Below are 16,238 nucleotides of genomic sequence, written 5' to 3'. Positions count from 1 at the left end.
AACGTCAGCGTTAAGTAATGGGAAGGCTGGTGCTGCAGCACCGGGTCTGCGTGCTCCACAATTATAGCACGTCTCACGCCATCCTGGATTAGTGGCCCAACACACATTACAAAGCCAGCCATCTGGGTTATTTGATGGTGGCTGGCCACCAGTGGGAAGTGCAGGGTATTTAGTCTCCTTAGGCAAAAATTGCTCAGTTTCCGGATTGAGGGGCTGGGTTACGGCTACATTTGTGGGGGTATGGGATGCTTCTTTAGGGGCTTCAGATTCGGTTTGTGGACACATAAGTCGGGAAGGGGATCCTACTTCCTCCTCTATCTTGTCCTCATCAGCTTCATTTTGTAGCACAAAACAGCCAGTCTTCGTTACAGGGCTAGATAATTTTCCCTTCTTTACATAAAAATAATTGAAATAACCAGGCTTCATCTCCTCCTCTATTTCAACATATCCTTCATCACAAATCTCATGTGCAACTTTCCTGAATTTTTCAGTGTCTTCCAACAATCCACAGTCAGCTAATCTTCCCCTGTTCTGATGGATTCCTTCGTCCCACAACGCAGGCTGAAGTCTCCCCTCCACGGGAAAAATTAACACCTTAAACACTTGTGGTGCATTCTTAAATGATCTTTTCCCTTCTCGACTGACCATGATATTCATAACATCCTCTCCCTCCTGCGGGAGAGACAATTTCTTTCTGCTCCACGGAAACATTGATTAATCACTACAACTGACTCAAGATCCTTAATTTGTGCACAGCACGAGTCCGGCTGGACCTCACCAGCTGTTCCACTGACTTCACTTCACCCCTCCCGTCGGGGGAGTCACGAACGGCTCAGATGAAAGGAGGAGAACTCTCGTCCGCAGCTCTCCGGACACTAGATATATGTATATCTGTGTGCGTGTCCTACCCAGTCTTCGATCACCTGCCGCGACTGAACCTAACAGTGTTCAGTCTCCTAAGGATCTTTGTCAGAAGTTAAGGAAGATTTACACAATATTCACTTGTCAATCCGAGGTGATACTGCTTTGAAAGTTATCAATATCAGACCCCTAATGGGACTAAACCCCTTATAGTCTCACCTTTGACTATATCCAACCAAGACATCTGGAGATGCTGCAAACAACCACACACCACATGGAAACCACGCCAAACGATCAGTATCACTATTAAATAACTCGTGCACTTACAGTGGCTTTTTGTGGGGGATGATCAGTCCCAATTCCAGTGGGGGAGGCTGAAAGCCAGTCTCTCTTTGAGGAGGTCCAGGGGTGGTGGGCATCCCTTGTTAGGGATCCGAGTCACGGCACCAAGCTGTTGAGGGAGGGCAGTAATGACCCTTCACGGTTGACCAAGTGAGTGTCAAATTATTTTGTTACAAGGTTGATTGCACAATCCACAGAAAACCAAATGGAGACAGTGCTCTGTATGGGAGGATTCAGAGAATCTCTAATCCCGTTTATTTCTACTTAGCATTTTATATTGTTTTGAGTATATCAATAGCCAATCATCTACAGCCGTACTACAGTACTACAGGCTTAGGACAATGTTAGTGCAATTATTATGGAAACACACATATGGTCATATATCATCGTTAGTTCGGCGCACGATGGAAATTTACAAGGTTACCCATCCCGGCTCAGACTAGCTAGATAACAGGAGCGGGGTGTCTCACAGAATGTTCTTGTGAGAAAAGGTTAGTGTGGGAAAAATGCATGTGAAGCATGAGAAAAGAAGGAAAGAATGCATGTTATGCAAGGAGTATAATAACATGATTTAAAAGCAAGCAGACAAAGTGGAGTTGCTATAGCATGAGTATCTATATGTCCTTTACAGTATCAATAAAAATGTATTCAGGCCCTCCTAAAATAAAACTAAAACAAAAAGCCAAGCCCTCACATAATTATATCGGCAGGAAATTATAAATGTTACAGGGCTAGGAAAATGGCGACACACGCAAAATAGTTTGTTTTTACAATTTTTTTTATGAATTTCCAATTTCTTTTCACCACTTTTATACAAAAACCTACTCATGTTTGATATCACCGCAACCATACTGACCTGGATAATTACATTGACAAGTGATTTCTACCACATAATGAACGCTGTAAATAAAAAAGTACAAAAAAAAATTGTGAAATTGCGATTTTTTTTTTTTTGCATTTTCTCGGTACTTGGAATTTTTTCCCACTTTCCAGTACATTGTATGACTAAAGTGAATGTTGTCAATCAAAAAGTACAACTCACTCTGCAAAAGACAAGCCCTCATATGGCTATGTCAATGGAAAAATATAAAAGTTATCGCTCTTTGAAGAAGGGGAGGAGAAATAAAAAAGGCTATTTAAAACTTTATTTTTAGCATCCACATGGATATTGGGAGCAATAACCTGGTTTTGATTCATTCATTTCTTCTAGAGAGCTTTCTAGGCATGTTCTTATTTGGGTAAATGGCATAATAAAGTTAGGAGAAAGAGGTCCACGTCATTCCCAGGCAACTGTAGTCAAATAACCTTAACATCTATTGCAGGAAAAAATTTTGAGGATCTTGTAAGGAATTTTTATACAGGAATATGTTATAGAAAATAGCATTATGAGTGAAAGCTAATATAGTTTTAGTAATTCCAGAAGTTGTCAGACTTTACCTGGTAAATTTTATGAAGAAGTGAATAGAAACCTGGACAGAGAGATAACTGTGGATATGTTTTTGAACTTTGTATAGAACTTTGAAACGGTCCCATATAGATGCCTAATTGGAGAAACTTAAAGATCAATATATCAATTTGATGCAAATCAATTTCATGTTGACTTTCATATAATATTAAGGTCTCTGAAAATTCGAAAAAAATTAGATTCAATTCATGTGGATTGTCAAAAAATTTGCCCAGTTTCTTTTAAAGGGAACCAGTCATTTCCCTGCAGATATAGTGTTATTCTGGCCGCTGAACTGAAAGAGCAGCACCCAGGAGAAAATTAAAATATTTCCCGAGGGTTGGTGGCATTCAATCAAGCTGACTTGTCGATGTGGCTTCAATCATCACTCACTATACTGTGAGCAGCAGCTATAAGCATTCCCCAGCATTTTGACTGACAGCCAACACTGCACTGATGCAGTACTTATATTTTAGACTCGTACATCCCATACCAATACTACTAGCTGTTTTTGCTATAGGAGTTTTGGACGTCATGCTTACTAACATTGCATTTCTTGTTCAGTCCTTTTTTTATCAAAATTTGAATTACTGTAGTTACATTTTTTTGGAAATATGAAATACTTTTGGACTTCCTAAAGACTATGAATGTCTGGCCAGCCCACACATAAGTCTGCATTGACATTCTAAAGAATCAATGCAGTCTAAGCAGCTTACACAAGATTGTGAAGCAGTGAGGGTGGGAAACTGGCTGACAGACACATCTAGACATCTTATTACCGTATTTAAATTCTTAATCTCTGTATACACCGCGCTAAACCAAAGCTTATGCATATAAATTACAAAGCAGTTGCACTGGCTGTTCTTTATCTTCTGGCACTAATGTGGTCATTTGATTTAGGAAGGGAGCAGGATCTTGTGGGTCATAAGTGACCCAGTCAGCCATGCTATGAAGGCATGAGGCTGAAATATCCCTGTAACAGGGGCTATTATACCAACCCCAGTTAAAAGGGAAATCAGAAATAAAAAGAAGGATTTAATATGTTTAAATTACATCAGATTTCTTTTAAGACTGTATAGGGGGCACAGTGTCAAAAATAAATGAAAGAACAAAGAAAAAAAAGCATAAAGAAAGAAAACAAAACCAAGAAAAGAGATACTGATGCCAGTCTAAATCAATGATTCTTGCCTTTCCCCCATTTAAAACAAAATATGTCCAATCTATTAAATTATTTTTTCCGAAAGGGGAAGAGAACTTAAAATATTTTTTTCTGTCATTTTTGGTTGCATCAAAAATAAATACATAAAGTGAAAAATATATACACATTTCCTAATTTTCTTTACATTTTCCCTGCCATCAGAAAAAAAGAAATATAAAAATTAACCTGTATTTCTAGCTACAAAAAATTATTTAAATATTTGAAAGGGAAATTTTTTTTTACTAATGTTAAAAGTACATATACGACAAAACCCATATTGTGCGAGGTCAGTAAGAGAGTAAATTGGAGCAATCATGGATTGTTTAATCATAGCTGTATACTAAAATTATGGTAAAATAAAAAGTGGTAATGGCAATGGATGGGGCATAGTGGCAGAAAAGAAAATATACCAAAGTTTAGAATGTGGGAGTCGCAAGCAGCATCAACACCGCCACCTATAGCACCAACCATCTGGGCAATAGTACTACTAAACAGAGGTCACAATCTGCCCCCTTTGCCTCTGGCAGCTAAATTATTCTGGAAAGTGCATTAATCTTTTATATTGCAGACTTTAAATTTTGTCAATGACTCCTGTATCTATTCTGCATATTAGTTCATTAATCTACAGCACTCTGTGAGATAATGAAGATATTTTACAACAACTTCTTTCAGTTGATTTATTGGATGAGATGAAAAGTCAGCTTTCATACTCCGATAACAAGGGACATTGAAGGACAAGATTCAAACACCTAGCCGTGTTGCTGGCTCTGTCTGCTGAGGTGGTTGAGTCACTGGCACTGGTAGATGTACAGGTGATGGTAGTTGAAGACAATAATGATGATGATGATGATGGTGGTGGTGGATAAGACCTATACCCCCTATACACTGACGTCACTCAGATATACCTCTCTGGCCTTGATGTCACCTCTCAACTGTCCAGAATTCCAGAGTGTCAGCCATATCATCCTTCTTCACATCATGCTTCCTAAAGTTCAATGTGGACAAAACTAAACTCATCATCTTTCCTCCATCTCACCTATCTCCCCTATCCAACCTATCTATCACAATAAATTATATCACACTTTTCCCTATACAGGAAGTCTTCTGCCTCGGAGTAACCCTTGACTCTGCCCTTTGCTTCAAACTGCACACCCAAGCTCTTACCACCTCCTGCAGTCTCCTACTCAAAATTATTTCCAGAATCCACCCTTTCCTCGACCCTGAATATACTAAAATGTTAATGAATACCCTCATCATCTCCCACCTGGACTACTGCAAAATCCGCCTGTGTGGCCCCCTGGGCAACAGGCTCGCACCTCTGCAGTCCATCCTTAACTGCCAAACTAATCCACTTTTCTACTCGCTACTCCTCCACTTATCCCCTCTGCAAATCCCTTCATTGGCTCCCAATTCCCCAATGTTTCCAGTTCACACTAATAACATTGAACTACAAAGTCATGCATTATCTTTCTACTCCATATATCTCTGATTTAATGTTCCGATATCTTCCCACACATTATCTCTGATCCTCCCATGACCTCCTTCTCTTCTCCACACTTATGCATTCCTCATCAATTGCCTCCGAAACTTCTGTCTTCAAGGATCTCACCCATAAAATTCTAATGAAGTCTGCAGCTCTGAATGGTCTCCAGTTATAAATGGAGCACTCCAAGGTTCTGTGCTGGGTGCAATAGTATCCAATTTATTTTTTAATGATGTATATGATTGAATTAATAGTGATGTTTCTATTTTTTCAGATGACACTAAGTTATGACAGAGACCCAGTGGGTACCATTGATAGAATCAAAAAGGGCCTATATGTGTTTAAAATATTTGCTATGTATGTTGATCCAATTGATTGACACTGGGGAACAGGAGGAAAAAACTTGCTCTTTAGTACAGTTGTGATCATACCCCATTTTATTTATCCTTTCCCATCCCTCAGTTGAATTAAATGGACTTGAGTCTTTTTTCCACCATACTAACTATGCAACAATGAGGTGATATATGACCAATACCTATTGAGAATTGTGGATCAAATGTTATTTACTGTTTATGGACTGATAGATGATAAAGGTCATTGATATGCTATTTCTGATAACTGTTGAAAACGCATCTGTACAGGATAGAAATATGAGTCTATTATAAACTTATTTACCAGGGTTAAAATTGCAAGATTTCTGATTTTAGATTTGGGTTAGAATGTAATTGATCAGCAACTAGTTTTTTACTATCTAGCTAGGTTAAGTCATGATAAACAAATGACTTGTTAATATGAGTAGAGAACGAGAATTCTTTAATTCATGGGGCCACATTTGTTTTTTTTGTTTTTTTTTTAAAGAAAATTGGTTTTATTGCCCATACCTAAAAAAAAAAATCACAGCTCAGCTTTTATTTATCAACAGCTCTTGTAAAATTAAAGCTGCACTGTGGTTGATATAGCCAAGAAAGACAATTTTTTCTTTTAGACAGTTTTAATAAATCTGCCATAATGTTTTGAAGACATGCAGCATTAAGGTAAGTCCACGTGTCTTGTATTTCCAGTGGCTTTTCTGTTCAGATAATCAAAACAGAAAATCCTCTGTGTACTACAGTACCTGCATCAGGAATAAGATTGTATCTCACCCACTCGCTTCAGAGAATACCTCGAGTTTAATTTGACATACACTGCAGATTTTACATCTTCAGCCAGTTAATTTATGCTGCGGGTATTTACGGCAGATATTGCCCTTTGCAAAGTAAAGGGTGAAGTCAGTAACTTATCTCTATCATTTATGCAGTAAATATATTGATATTGTCAGAATTTAGTGTGAATATTGATGCTACCAATGTGCTATGGAATTTTTGCAGCACAATTTTTATGCAATAACTATATATCTTCTGAGCCTACTCCTTAAGATTTACCTGTTGTTTCAGGTAATTTTTAAGGATATGCCGTCATTTGTTTGTACATGAGGAACAACACTATTTCAGATGATATAATTTGTATCCTGAATTTTTGAGCTGCATTTTTTTAGCAGTGAGTGTCTCTGACTCTTCCTCTAGCTACTTCCTCCTTTTCATACACTTCTATAGGCTGCAGCTGTAATCTGATCCCTCAGTTAGCTGAAAGCCTGTCTTCAGTGAAGACTGGTATGAACAGTCACTCCAGAACAGATGTTCAGTGCAATAGACAGTGTGAGGCTTGTAAGTGGAAAAAGATGCATTTTCCTGAAATAATATATATTAAAACATTTCTTATGTTTGATTGTACAATTCGAGTTCTAAAAATGAAAAACCATGTACTCTTTAAAGGAGCACTCCCATCAGAGTTTGTATCCTTTTTTCCTCATAATTTATTGCAATCATATTTTAAAGCACTTCGAACTCCCAATTGCTCATTTTGCCCCTTTTTCAATATATTAAGAGGATAAAATTTTTGATGGGAGTGCTTCTTTAAGCTTGTCATATATGTAAAAATAGTTTGAGCAATACAAAAAAATTATGAACTCTCATAAGAATAAGCAACAAAGTTGTATGTGAACAATGCTCAAATTAAATAATTGAGTTAACATTTGTGAATTATTAGTCAAATAGGGCAACTGAATGATGAAAGATGGATAACAATAATGTTAATGATGGTATTAACTGTGCATTATTTGTATTTTAGGAAGAACCTTTTGTAATGGTTGCAGAGAACATACTTGGTCAACCAAAGAAGTATAAAGGTTTTTCAATAGATGTCCTGGATGCATTATCTCAAAATCTTGGTTTTAAGTATGAAATATACCAAGTTCCTGATGGAAAGTATGGACATCCCCTTCCTAATGGTTCCTGGAATGGCATGATAGGTGAACTCATAAATAAGGTAATAAGAGGTTAAATCTCTATAAGTGGTTTAGACTTGAAGTGTATGTAAATATGATTTGTAATGCTAAATTAAACAACAAAGAAGATACAAAACAATTTGCTGGTAATGCAAATAATGTTGGGCTTTGTTCATTTTAACACCCAGAGAGCAGAATATAATGAGCTTCATTAATATACATTAGAGGAAACAAAGTGTTAAAATGTCAATTTCTTTTTCCAACATGCAATAGAAAAATTACAACATTTTGATTGGCTGCTTTGAGCAATATCTCTCCTTTGATTTAGTGTATTTTATATATGAGATCTAATAGAGGCTTTTAGAAAATCTAGATAAATTTCAAGATCTTTACATCTTATGACAGTGAAACAGGCATCAATACTAACTAAGGTTAAGTTCCCATGATGAGTATTTGGTTCGTTTTGGACACTGCATATTTTTACAGAAAAAAAAAAAAACATAGTGTGTTACCATTCCAGCAAAGTGGATTGGATTTATAGAAATATTATGCCCACTGTGCTTTTTTCACAGAGTAAACTGACCCGTCGTGCGCCTTTGAAATCCAGAACATGTCAATTTCTGTTGCAGAAAATATTCATTTTATTTGTGGATTTTCCCCATAGACTTGAATGAGATGAGGAAAGCCTGTCGGTAAAAAAGCATATGCGTTTTCAGTGTGTCCCCTCAGGGAACTTATCTAGATGTTTGGTGAGCACCTTGAAGGTGCTTCATAGAAATTTAGAATACTGAGCAGTAAAAATAAAATTTTCACATTTTTCCCACAAAAATTTTATTCAGCCTCAAATTTTGCATTTTCATAAGAGTAAACTGCACCATACAATTTGTTGTTAAATTTCTCCCGAGTAAGCCAATACCTCATATGCAGAGGAAAACCAGTGTTTGGGCGCACGGCATGGCTCGGAAGGGAAGGAGCGCCATTTGACTTTTTGAATGTAAAATTTGCTGGAATAAATAGCGGACGCCATGTCGCATTTGGAGAGCCCCTGATGTGCCTAAACAGTGTAAATCCCAACAAGTGACAACATTTTGGAAACTATACCCCTCAGGAAACTTATCTAGATGAGTGGTGAGCACCCTGAACCCCCAAATGCTTCACAGAAGTTTATAACGCAGTGCTGTGAAAATAAAAAAAATGCATTTTCCCACAAAAATGTTTTTTAACCCCAAATTTTTAATTTCCAAGGGTAACAGGAGAAAATGGACCCCAACATTCATTGTGCAATTTCTACTGAGCACACAGATACCCCATATGTGGGGGGGAAATAATTTTAATGCACAGTGCAAAACTCAGAAGGGAAGAAGCACCATGTTGGACTGGTTTGAGGGTGCCATGTCACATTGGCAGAGCCCCTGAGGTGCCAGAACAGCAAACCCTCCATATTAAACCCCATTATACAAACTACTCCTTTCAATGAGTTTATCTAATGGTGCAGTGATCATATTGACACTACAGTTGGATCACATAATTTTATACCATTCAGCAGTGAAGAAAAAAAAATTACATTTTTACCACCTGAATTTTGCTCTAGCCCCAGATTTTACATTTTTACATTGGGAAATGGGTAAAAATGCCACCGAAATTTGTCCCACAATTTCTGCTGAATGTAGTAATACCCCATATGTGGCAGTACAGTACTGCTTAGCCACTTGGCGAGACTCGGGAGGGATGGAGCACTATTTGCCTCCTGGAGTGCAGATTTTTCTAGAATAGTATGCAGATTCCATATTCAGAATCTCTAAGTGATAGAATAGCAGAATACCCCCTTAAGTGACCCTAATTTGTAAATTACACCCCTTTGGGAATTTATCCCTAGGTGAAGTGACTATTTTGACTTTATTCCAGAAATAAGCAGCAATGGATGTTGCTGAGTGAAAATTGCAAACTGCATAGTGACCAGTACGTTGTAGTGACCAGTATGCTGTAGTGACCAGTACGGTGTAGTGACTAGTACGCTGTGTCCAGCTCATGCTTCTGGAGGCACGCACCCATAAATTAGGCTCTCATCACAACAGAAATGCCAAACACGTGAATGCTAAATGTGGTTTAGTCACACTGGGGCTCAGAGTGGAGGGATGGCATTTGGATTTCGGGGAGCAGAATTTGCTGAAATGCTTGGAAGCCCTCTATATTTCCAATGACAGACGACAGACCTGAGTGGGGTGCTTTTTTTGTGGATTGATTTGAATCTTTTGTTAGAAACATTTTACATAACATTTTGGATGACATATGTCCAGTACTCTATGCTGAACACTTATATAGGGGTTTCCATCTCAATCTCCAAATGACATTATTCAGATGAAACCCCCTAGGGATCCATTAACTATAATGAAGCAGCAGAGTTACTTTGGACTCAGTCTGGCCTCTGTTAAGCATTGTCCTTTTCAGAAGTGCACAAAATTGTGGCCGATGGCACTTTTATGCACGCCTAAAGATGATCACCATTCAATCACAGGTCAGATGGCATCCACAGTGCCTGCATCTGCCTCATTATAGGGAATCTTCAACCGGGGGTTATGTCTGAATCTCGTATTTCAGAGATTTACATAGATACCCCAGTGTAAGCACTCAGCGCAGAGCACAGGATGGACGTGAGCTGAGCCTTACTGTGATTTTTGGGAGGCTGAATTAGCAAATCAACAGTAGGTGAAGAATTGGTTTTATTTATTTTTACGCCATTCCTCATGTGGTATAATTGATTAGGAAACTTTATTCTTTGGGTCAGAGCGATTACAGTGATACCAGATTTATATTGGGTTTTTATGATTGGCAGCTGTCACACACTAAAAGATGCTTTTTATTGCAAAAACTAGTTTCTGCATCGCCATGTATTGAGAGCTACAATTTTTCCATATTTCTGCCAACAGAGTCATGTGATGGCTTGTTTTTTGCAAGATGAGTTGACATTTTTATTCGTACCATCTTTGGACATGTGACATTTTTTGATGACATTTTTCTATTCTGATTTTTGGGAGGCAGAATGAACAAAAACCATCAAATTTACATTCGTCTTTTTGATCGCGTTTTATTCCACTTTTTTTTGGGCGGTTTCATGATAAAGCATAATTTTTTGCATCATTTCTTTTTTTTTTTATGGTGTTCACTGAAGGGGTTAACTAATGGGACTGTATTATAGGTCATTTCATTCCGGATGATTCCAAATATGTGTACTTTTTTTGTTTATTTTTTTTTCCATAAAAATATTTATTAATGGGTACAATATACTTTTATTTTTTTATTATTATTTTGTGATATTTACAAAAAATACACTTTTTTTTACTTTTACACTTTGTCCCACTATGGGACTTTCACTAATTGCAGGCTGATCGCTTGTATAGTATAGGGATGCCGGAGCATTCCTATACTATACAAACTGTCAGTTCTACACTGACAGACAAACTTGTTAGATCATGCACTGAGCATGATCTCGCAAGTTTGCTAGCTCTAGTGACCCAGATATTGTCATTACGACATCGGATTAACATGACAATGATCGGGATCTCACAATGACGTCAAGGTGTCTCTGATCCAAAGGCAGAAGGGCTTACTTCCCTCTGTCTGCACGCTAAATGCTGCAATCACAGCAATCACAGTATTTAGTGGGTTAAAGTGCCTGGAGCGGTGCATGCACCGCTTCTGGCACTGAGTCCCCGGTGTCTGCTGTCCGAATCAGCTGACCCCTGGCGGCGATCGCAAGTGCATAGACCCCTGTGTGAGGGCGATCACCATGTCGTATATTTACTACTAATGTCGGGAAGGGGATAACATTAAATATTGCCAAAAGCTGATGAATCAGAATCTTAAGCTCTGGTATTAGGGCCCAAACTGGATGTGATCAGTGGGGGTAAATACAGCAGGAAATAGCAATGTGAGTCAATACTTCTTTGTTGTCAGAATTGAGCAATTTGGTGCAAATGCTTTTCTCTTAAAACTAACATCTAGTACATTATCCACAAATATCAACACCATTTCATCATTCAGTTTCAGCTAGTTAATTTTCCTATTGGTCATCATTACTTTCTACTTGTCATTGTAGTCCAGAATCCTTGACATGATGTACAGTTAGACAGACATAGGATGGAGTTGAAAAAAAAAATATATATATACACATATATATATATATATATATATATATATATATATATATATACACACATTTATACAGTTAGGTCCATATATATTGGACAGAGACATTTTTCTAATTTTGGTTCTAGACATTACCACAATGAATTTTAAACAAAACAATTCAGATGCAGTTGAAGTTCAGACTTTCAGCTTTCATTTGAGGGTATCCACATTAAAATTGGATGAAGGGTTTAGGAGTTTCAGCTCCTTAACATGTGCCACCCTGTTTTTAAAGGGACCAAAAGTAATTGGACAGATTAAATAATTGTAAATAAAATGTTCATTTCTAGTACTTGGTTGAAAACCCTTTGTTGGCAATGACTGCCTGAAGTCTTTAACTCATGGACATCACCAGACGCTGTGTTTCCTCCTTTTTGATGCTCTGCCAGGCCTTCACTGCGGTGGTTTTCAGTTGCTGTTTGTTTGTGGGCCTTTCTGTCTGAAGTTTAGTCTTTAACAAGTGGAATGCATGCTCAATTGGGTTGAGATCAGGTGACTGACTTGGCCATTCAAGAATATTCCACTTCTTTGCTTAAATAAACTCCTGGGTTGCTTTGGCATTTTGCTTTGGGTCATTGTCCATCTGTAGTATGAAACGACGACCAATCAGTTTGGCTGCATTCAGCTGGATCTGAGCACACAGTATGGCTCTGAATACATCAGAATTCATTCGCCTGCTTCTGTCCTGTGTCACATCATCAATAAACACTAGATACCCAGTGCCACTGGCAGCCATGCATGCCCAAGCCATAACACTGCCTCCGCCGTGTTTTACAGATGATGTGGTATGCTTTGGATCATGAGCTGTACCACGCCTTCACCATACTTTTCTCTTTCCATCATTCTGGTAGAGGTTGATCTTGGTTTCATCTGTCCAAAAAATGTTCTTCCAGAACTGTGCTGGCTTTTTTAGATGTTTTTTAGCAAAGTCCAGTCTAACCTTTTTCTTCTTGTTGCTTATGAGTGGCTTGCACCGTGCAGTGAACCCTCTGTATTTACTCTCATGCAGTCTTCTCTTTATGGTAGATTTGGATATTGATAGGCCTACCTCCTGGAGAGCGTTGTTTACTTGGTTGGCTGTTGTGAAGGGGTTTCTCTTCACCATGGAGATTATTCTGCGATCATCCACCACTGTTGTCTTCCGTGGGCGCCTAGGTCTTTTTGCATTGATGAGTTCACCAGTGCTTTCTTTCTTTCTCAGGATGTACCAAACTGTAGATTTTGCCACTCCTAATATTCTAGCAATTTCTCGGATGGGTTTTTTCTGTTTTTGCAGCTTAAGGATGGCTAGTTTCACCAGCATGGAGAGCTCCTTTGACCGCATGTTTATTTTACACCAAAACCTTCCAAATGCAAGCACCACACATCAAATCAACTCCAGGCCTTTCATCTGCTTAATTGAGAATGACATGATGAAGGGATTGCCCACACTTGTCCATGAAATAGCCTTGGAGTCAATTGTCCAATTACTTTTGGTCCCTTTAAAAACAGGGTGGCACATGTTAAGGAGCTGAAACTCCTAAACCCTTTATCCAATTTTAAAGTGGATACCCTCAAATGAAAGCTGAAAGTCTGAACTTCAACTGCATCTGAATTGTTTTGTTTAAAATTCATTGTGGTAATGTCTAGAACCAAAATATGAAAAATGTTGTCTCTGTCCAAATATATATGGACCTAACTGTATTTCTATATATATCTATATCTTTATCTCTATATATATAGATATAGATACATATATATATATATAAATATATATATATATATCTATATATATAGATATATATATGTATATATATATTTTTTTTAGTTAACTCCATCAGATAGAGTATATACAGCTCTGGGAAAAATTAAGAGACCACTGCAAAATTTTCATTTTCTCTGATTTTTCTCTTTATAGGTACAGTACAGACCAAAAGTTTGGACACACCTTCTCATTTAATGATTTTTCTGTATTTTCATGACTATGAAAATTGTACATTCACACTGAAGGCATCAGAACTATGAATTAACACATGTGGAATTATATACTTAACAAAAAAGTGTGAAACAACTGAAAATATGTCTTATATTCTAGGTTCTTCAAAGTAGCCACCTTTTGCTTTGATGACTGCTTTGCACACTATTGGCATTCTCTTGATGAGCTTCAAGAGGTAGTCACCGGAAATGGTCTTCCAACAATCTTGAAGGAGTTCCCAGAGATGCTTAGCACTTGTTGGCCCTTTTGCCTTCACTCTGCGGCCCAGCTCACCCCAAACCATCTCGATTGGTTTCAGGTCTGGTGACTGTAGAGGCCAGGTCATCTGGCGTAGCACCCCATCACTCTCCTTCTTGGTCAAATAGCCCTTACACAGCCTGGAGGTGTGTTTGGGGTCATTGTCCTGTTGAAAAAAAAATGATGGTCCAACTAAACGCAAACCGGAAGGAATAGCATGCTGCTGCAAGATGCTGTGGTAGCCATGCTGGTTCAGTATGCCTTCAATTTTGAATAAATCCCCAACAGTGTCACCAGCAAAGCACCCACACACCATCACACCTCCAACTCCATGCTTCATGGTGGGAACCAGGCATGTAGAGTCCATCCGTTCACCTTTTCTGCGTCGCACAAAGACACGGTGGTTGGAACCAAAGATCTCAAATTTGGACTCATCAGACCAAAGCACAAATTTCCACTGGTCTAATGTCCATTCCTTGTGTTCTTTAGCCCAACCAAGTCTCTTCTGCTTGTTGCCTGTCCTTAGCAGTGGTTTCCTAGGAAGTCTCCTCTTAACAGTTGTTGAAGAGATGTGTCTGCTGCTAGAACTCTGTGTGGCATTGACCTGGTCTCTAATCTGAGCTGCTGTTAACCTGCGATTTCTGAGGCTGGTGACTCGGATAAACTTATCCTCAGAAGCAGAGGCGACTTTTGGTCTTCCTTTCCTGGGGCGGTCCTCATGTGAGCCAGTTTCTTTGTAGCGCTTGATGGTTTTTGCAACTGCACTTGGGAACGCTTTCAAAGTTTTCCCAATTTTTCAAACTGACTGCCCTTCATTTCTTAAAGTAATGATGGCCACTCGGTTTTCTTTACTTAGCTGCTTTTTTTTGCCATAATACAAATTCTAACAGTCTATTCAGTAGGACAATCAGCTGTGTATCCACCAGACTTCTGCACAACACAACTGATGGTCCCAACCCCATTTATAAGGCAAGAAATCCCACTTATTAAACCTGACAGGGGACACCTGTGAAGTGAAAACCATTTCCGGTGACTACCTCTTGAAGCTCATCAAGAGAATGTGTCCAAATTTTTGGTCTGTACTGTATATTTTTGAGTAAAATCTACATTGTTGTTTTATCCTATAAACTACTGACAACATGTCTCTGAAATTCAAAGCTAAACATTTTGTATTTATTTGCAGCAAATGAGAAATCATCAAAATAATTAAAAAGAAACAGTGCTTTCAGACCTCAAATAATGCAAAGAAAACAAGTTCTTATCCATTTAGAAACAACAATACTCATGTTTTAACTCAGGAAGAGTTCAGAAATCAATATTCAGTCTTTCACACTGCTTTTGGGTCTTGATGTGGTGTTCCTTAAGCCACACATTATTTGACCTAGCTGTGTTGTATGGAGCATTGTCCTGCTGGAAAAAACAGTCCTCAGAGTTGGGGAACATTGCCTGAGCAAGAAGGAAGCAAGTGTTTTTCAAGGATATCCTTGTATGCGGCTTGATTCATACGTCCTTTGCAAAGATTAATCTGCCCAATTCCAGCCTTGCTGAATCATCCCCTGATCAACACCGATCCTCCACCAAATTTAACAGTGGGTGCAAGACACTGTGGCTTGTATGCCTCTCCAGGTCTCCGTCTAACCATTAGACGACCAGGTGTTGGGCAAAGCTGAAAATTAGACTCATCAGAGAAGATTACCTTACTCCAGTCCACTATGGTCCAATCCTTATGGTATTTTGCAAACTTCAGCCTGGCTCTCCTTTGCTTCTCATTGATGAAAGGCTTTTTTCTAGCTTTACATAACTTGAGGCCTGCCTCTAGGAGCCTGTTACGAACTGCTCTTGCTGTGCACTTCACCTCAGCTGCCATTTGTCATTCCTTTTGTAGGTCACTTGATGTCATCCTGCGGTTGCTGAGTGACATTCGAATAAGATGACAGTCATCCTTGTCAGTGGAGAGTCGCTTTCGTCCTCTGCCGGTCTGTAGCTTTGTTGTCCCCAATTTCTGCTGCTTGACCTTGTTGTAATGGACTGCCATCTTCGAATTTTAAGGATGGAGGCAACATGACGCTCACTGCATCCCTCTGCTAGTAAAGCCAGAATTTAGCCCTTCTTTTCCTCACTCAAGACTTTACTTTTCAACTCCTTTGGCATGGTTAAAAGTTATTTTTTCATTCAAATTACTTTTGGGCT

The 16,238-nt window shown here is 38.5% G+C and overlaps 1 protein-coding gene across 2 annotated transcripts in view; it reads left to right on the top strand.

The window, feature by feature from the left end:
* Positions 1–16,238, top strand: part of GRID1 (glutamate ionotropic receptor delta type subunit 1) — a 1,896,881-nt gene that overhangs the window by 1,586,225 nt on the left and 294,418 nt on the right. For both annotated transcript variants that reach the window (XM_073685862.1, XM_073685863.1), the window contains exon 10: positions 7,495–7,692. In XM_073685862.1, the coding sequence (XP_073541963.1) occupies positions 7,495–7,692 (198 nt within the window). The remainder of the gene's footprint in view (positions 1–7,494; positions 7,693–16,238) is intronic.

The sequence above is a fragment of the Phyllobates terribilis genome, unplaced genomic scaffold (genome assembly GCF_046119375.1).
Source record: "Phyllobates terribilis strain yellow unplaced genomic scaffold, ASM4611937v1 Scaffold_5__5_contigs__length_657084704, whole genome shotgun sequence".
NCBI lineage: Eukaryota > Metazoa > Chordata > Amphibia > Anura > Dendrobatidae > Phyllobates > Phyllobates terribilis.
Note: the sequence above shows the minus strand (reverse complement) of the source record. Positions and strands in the feature narration are given on the sequence as shown.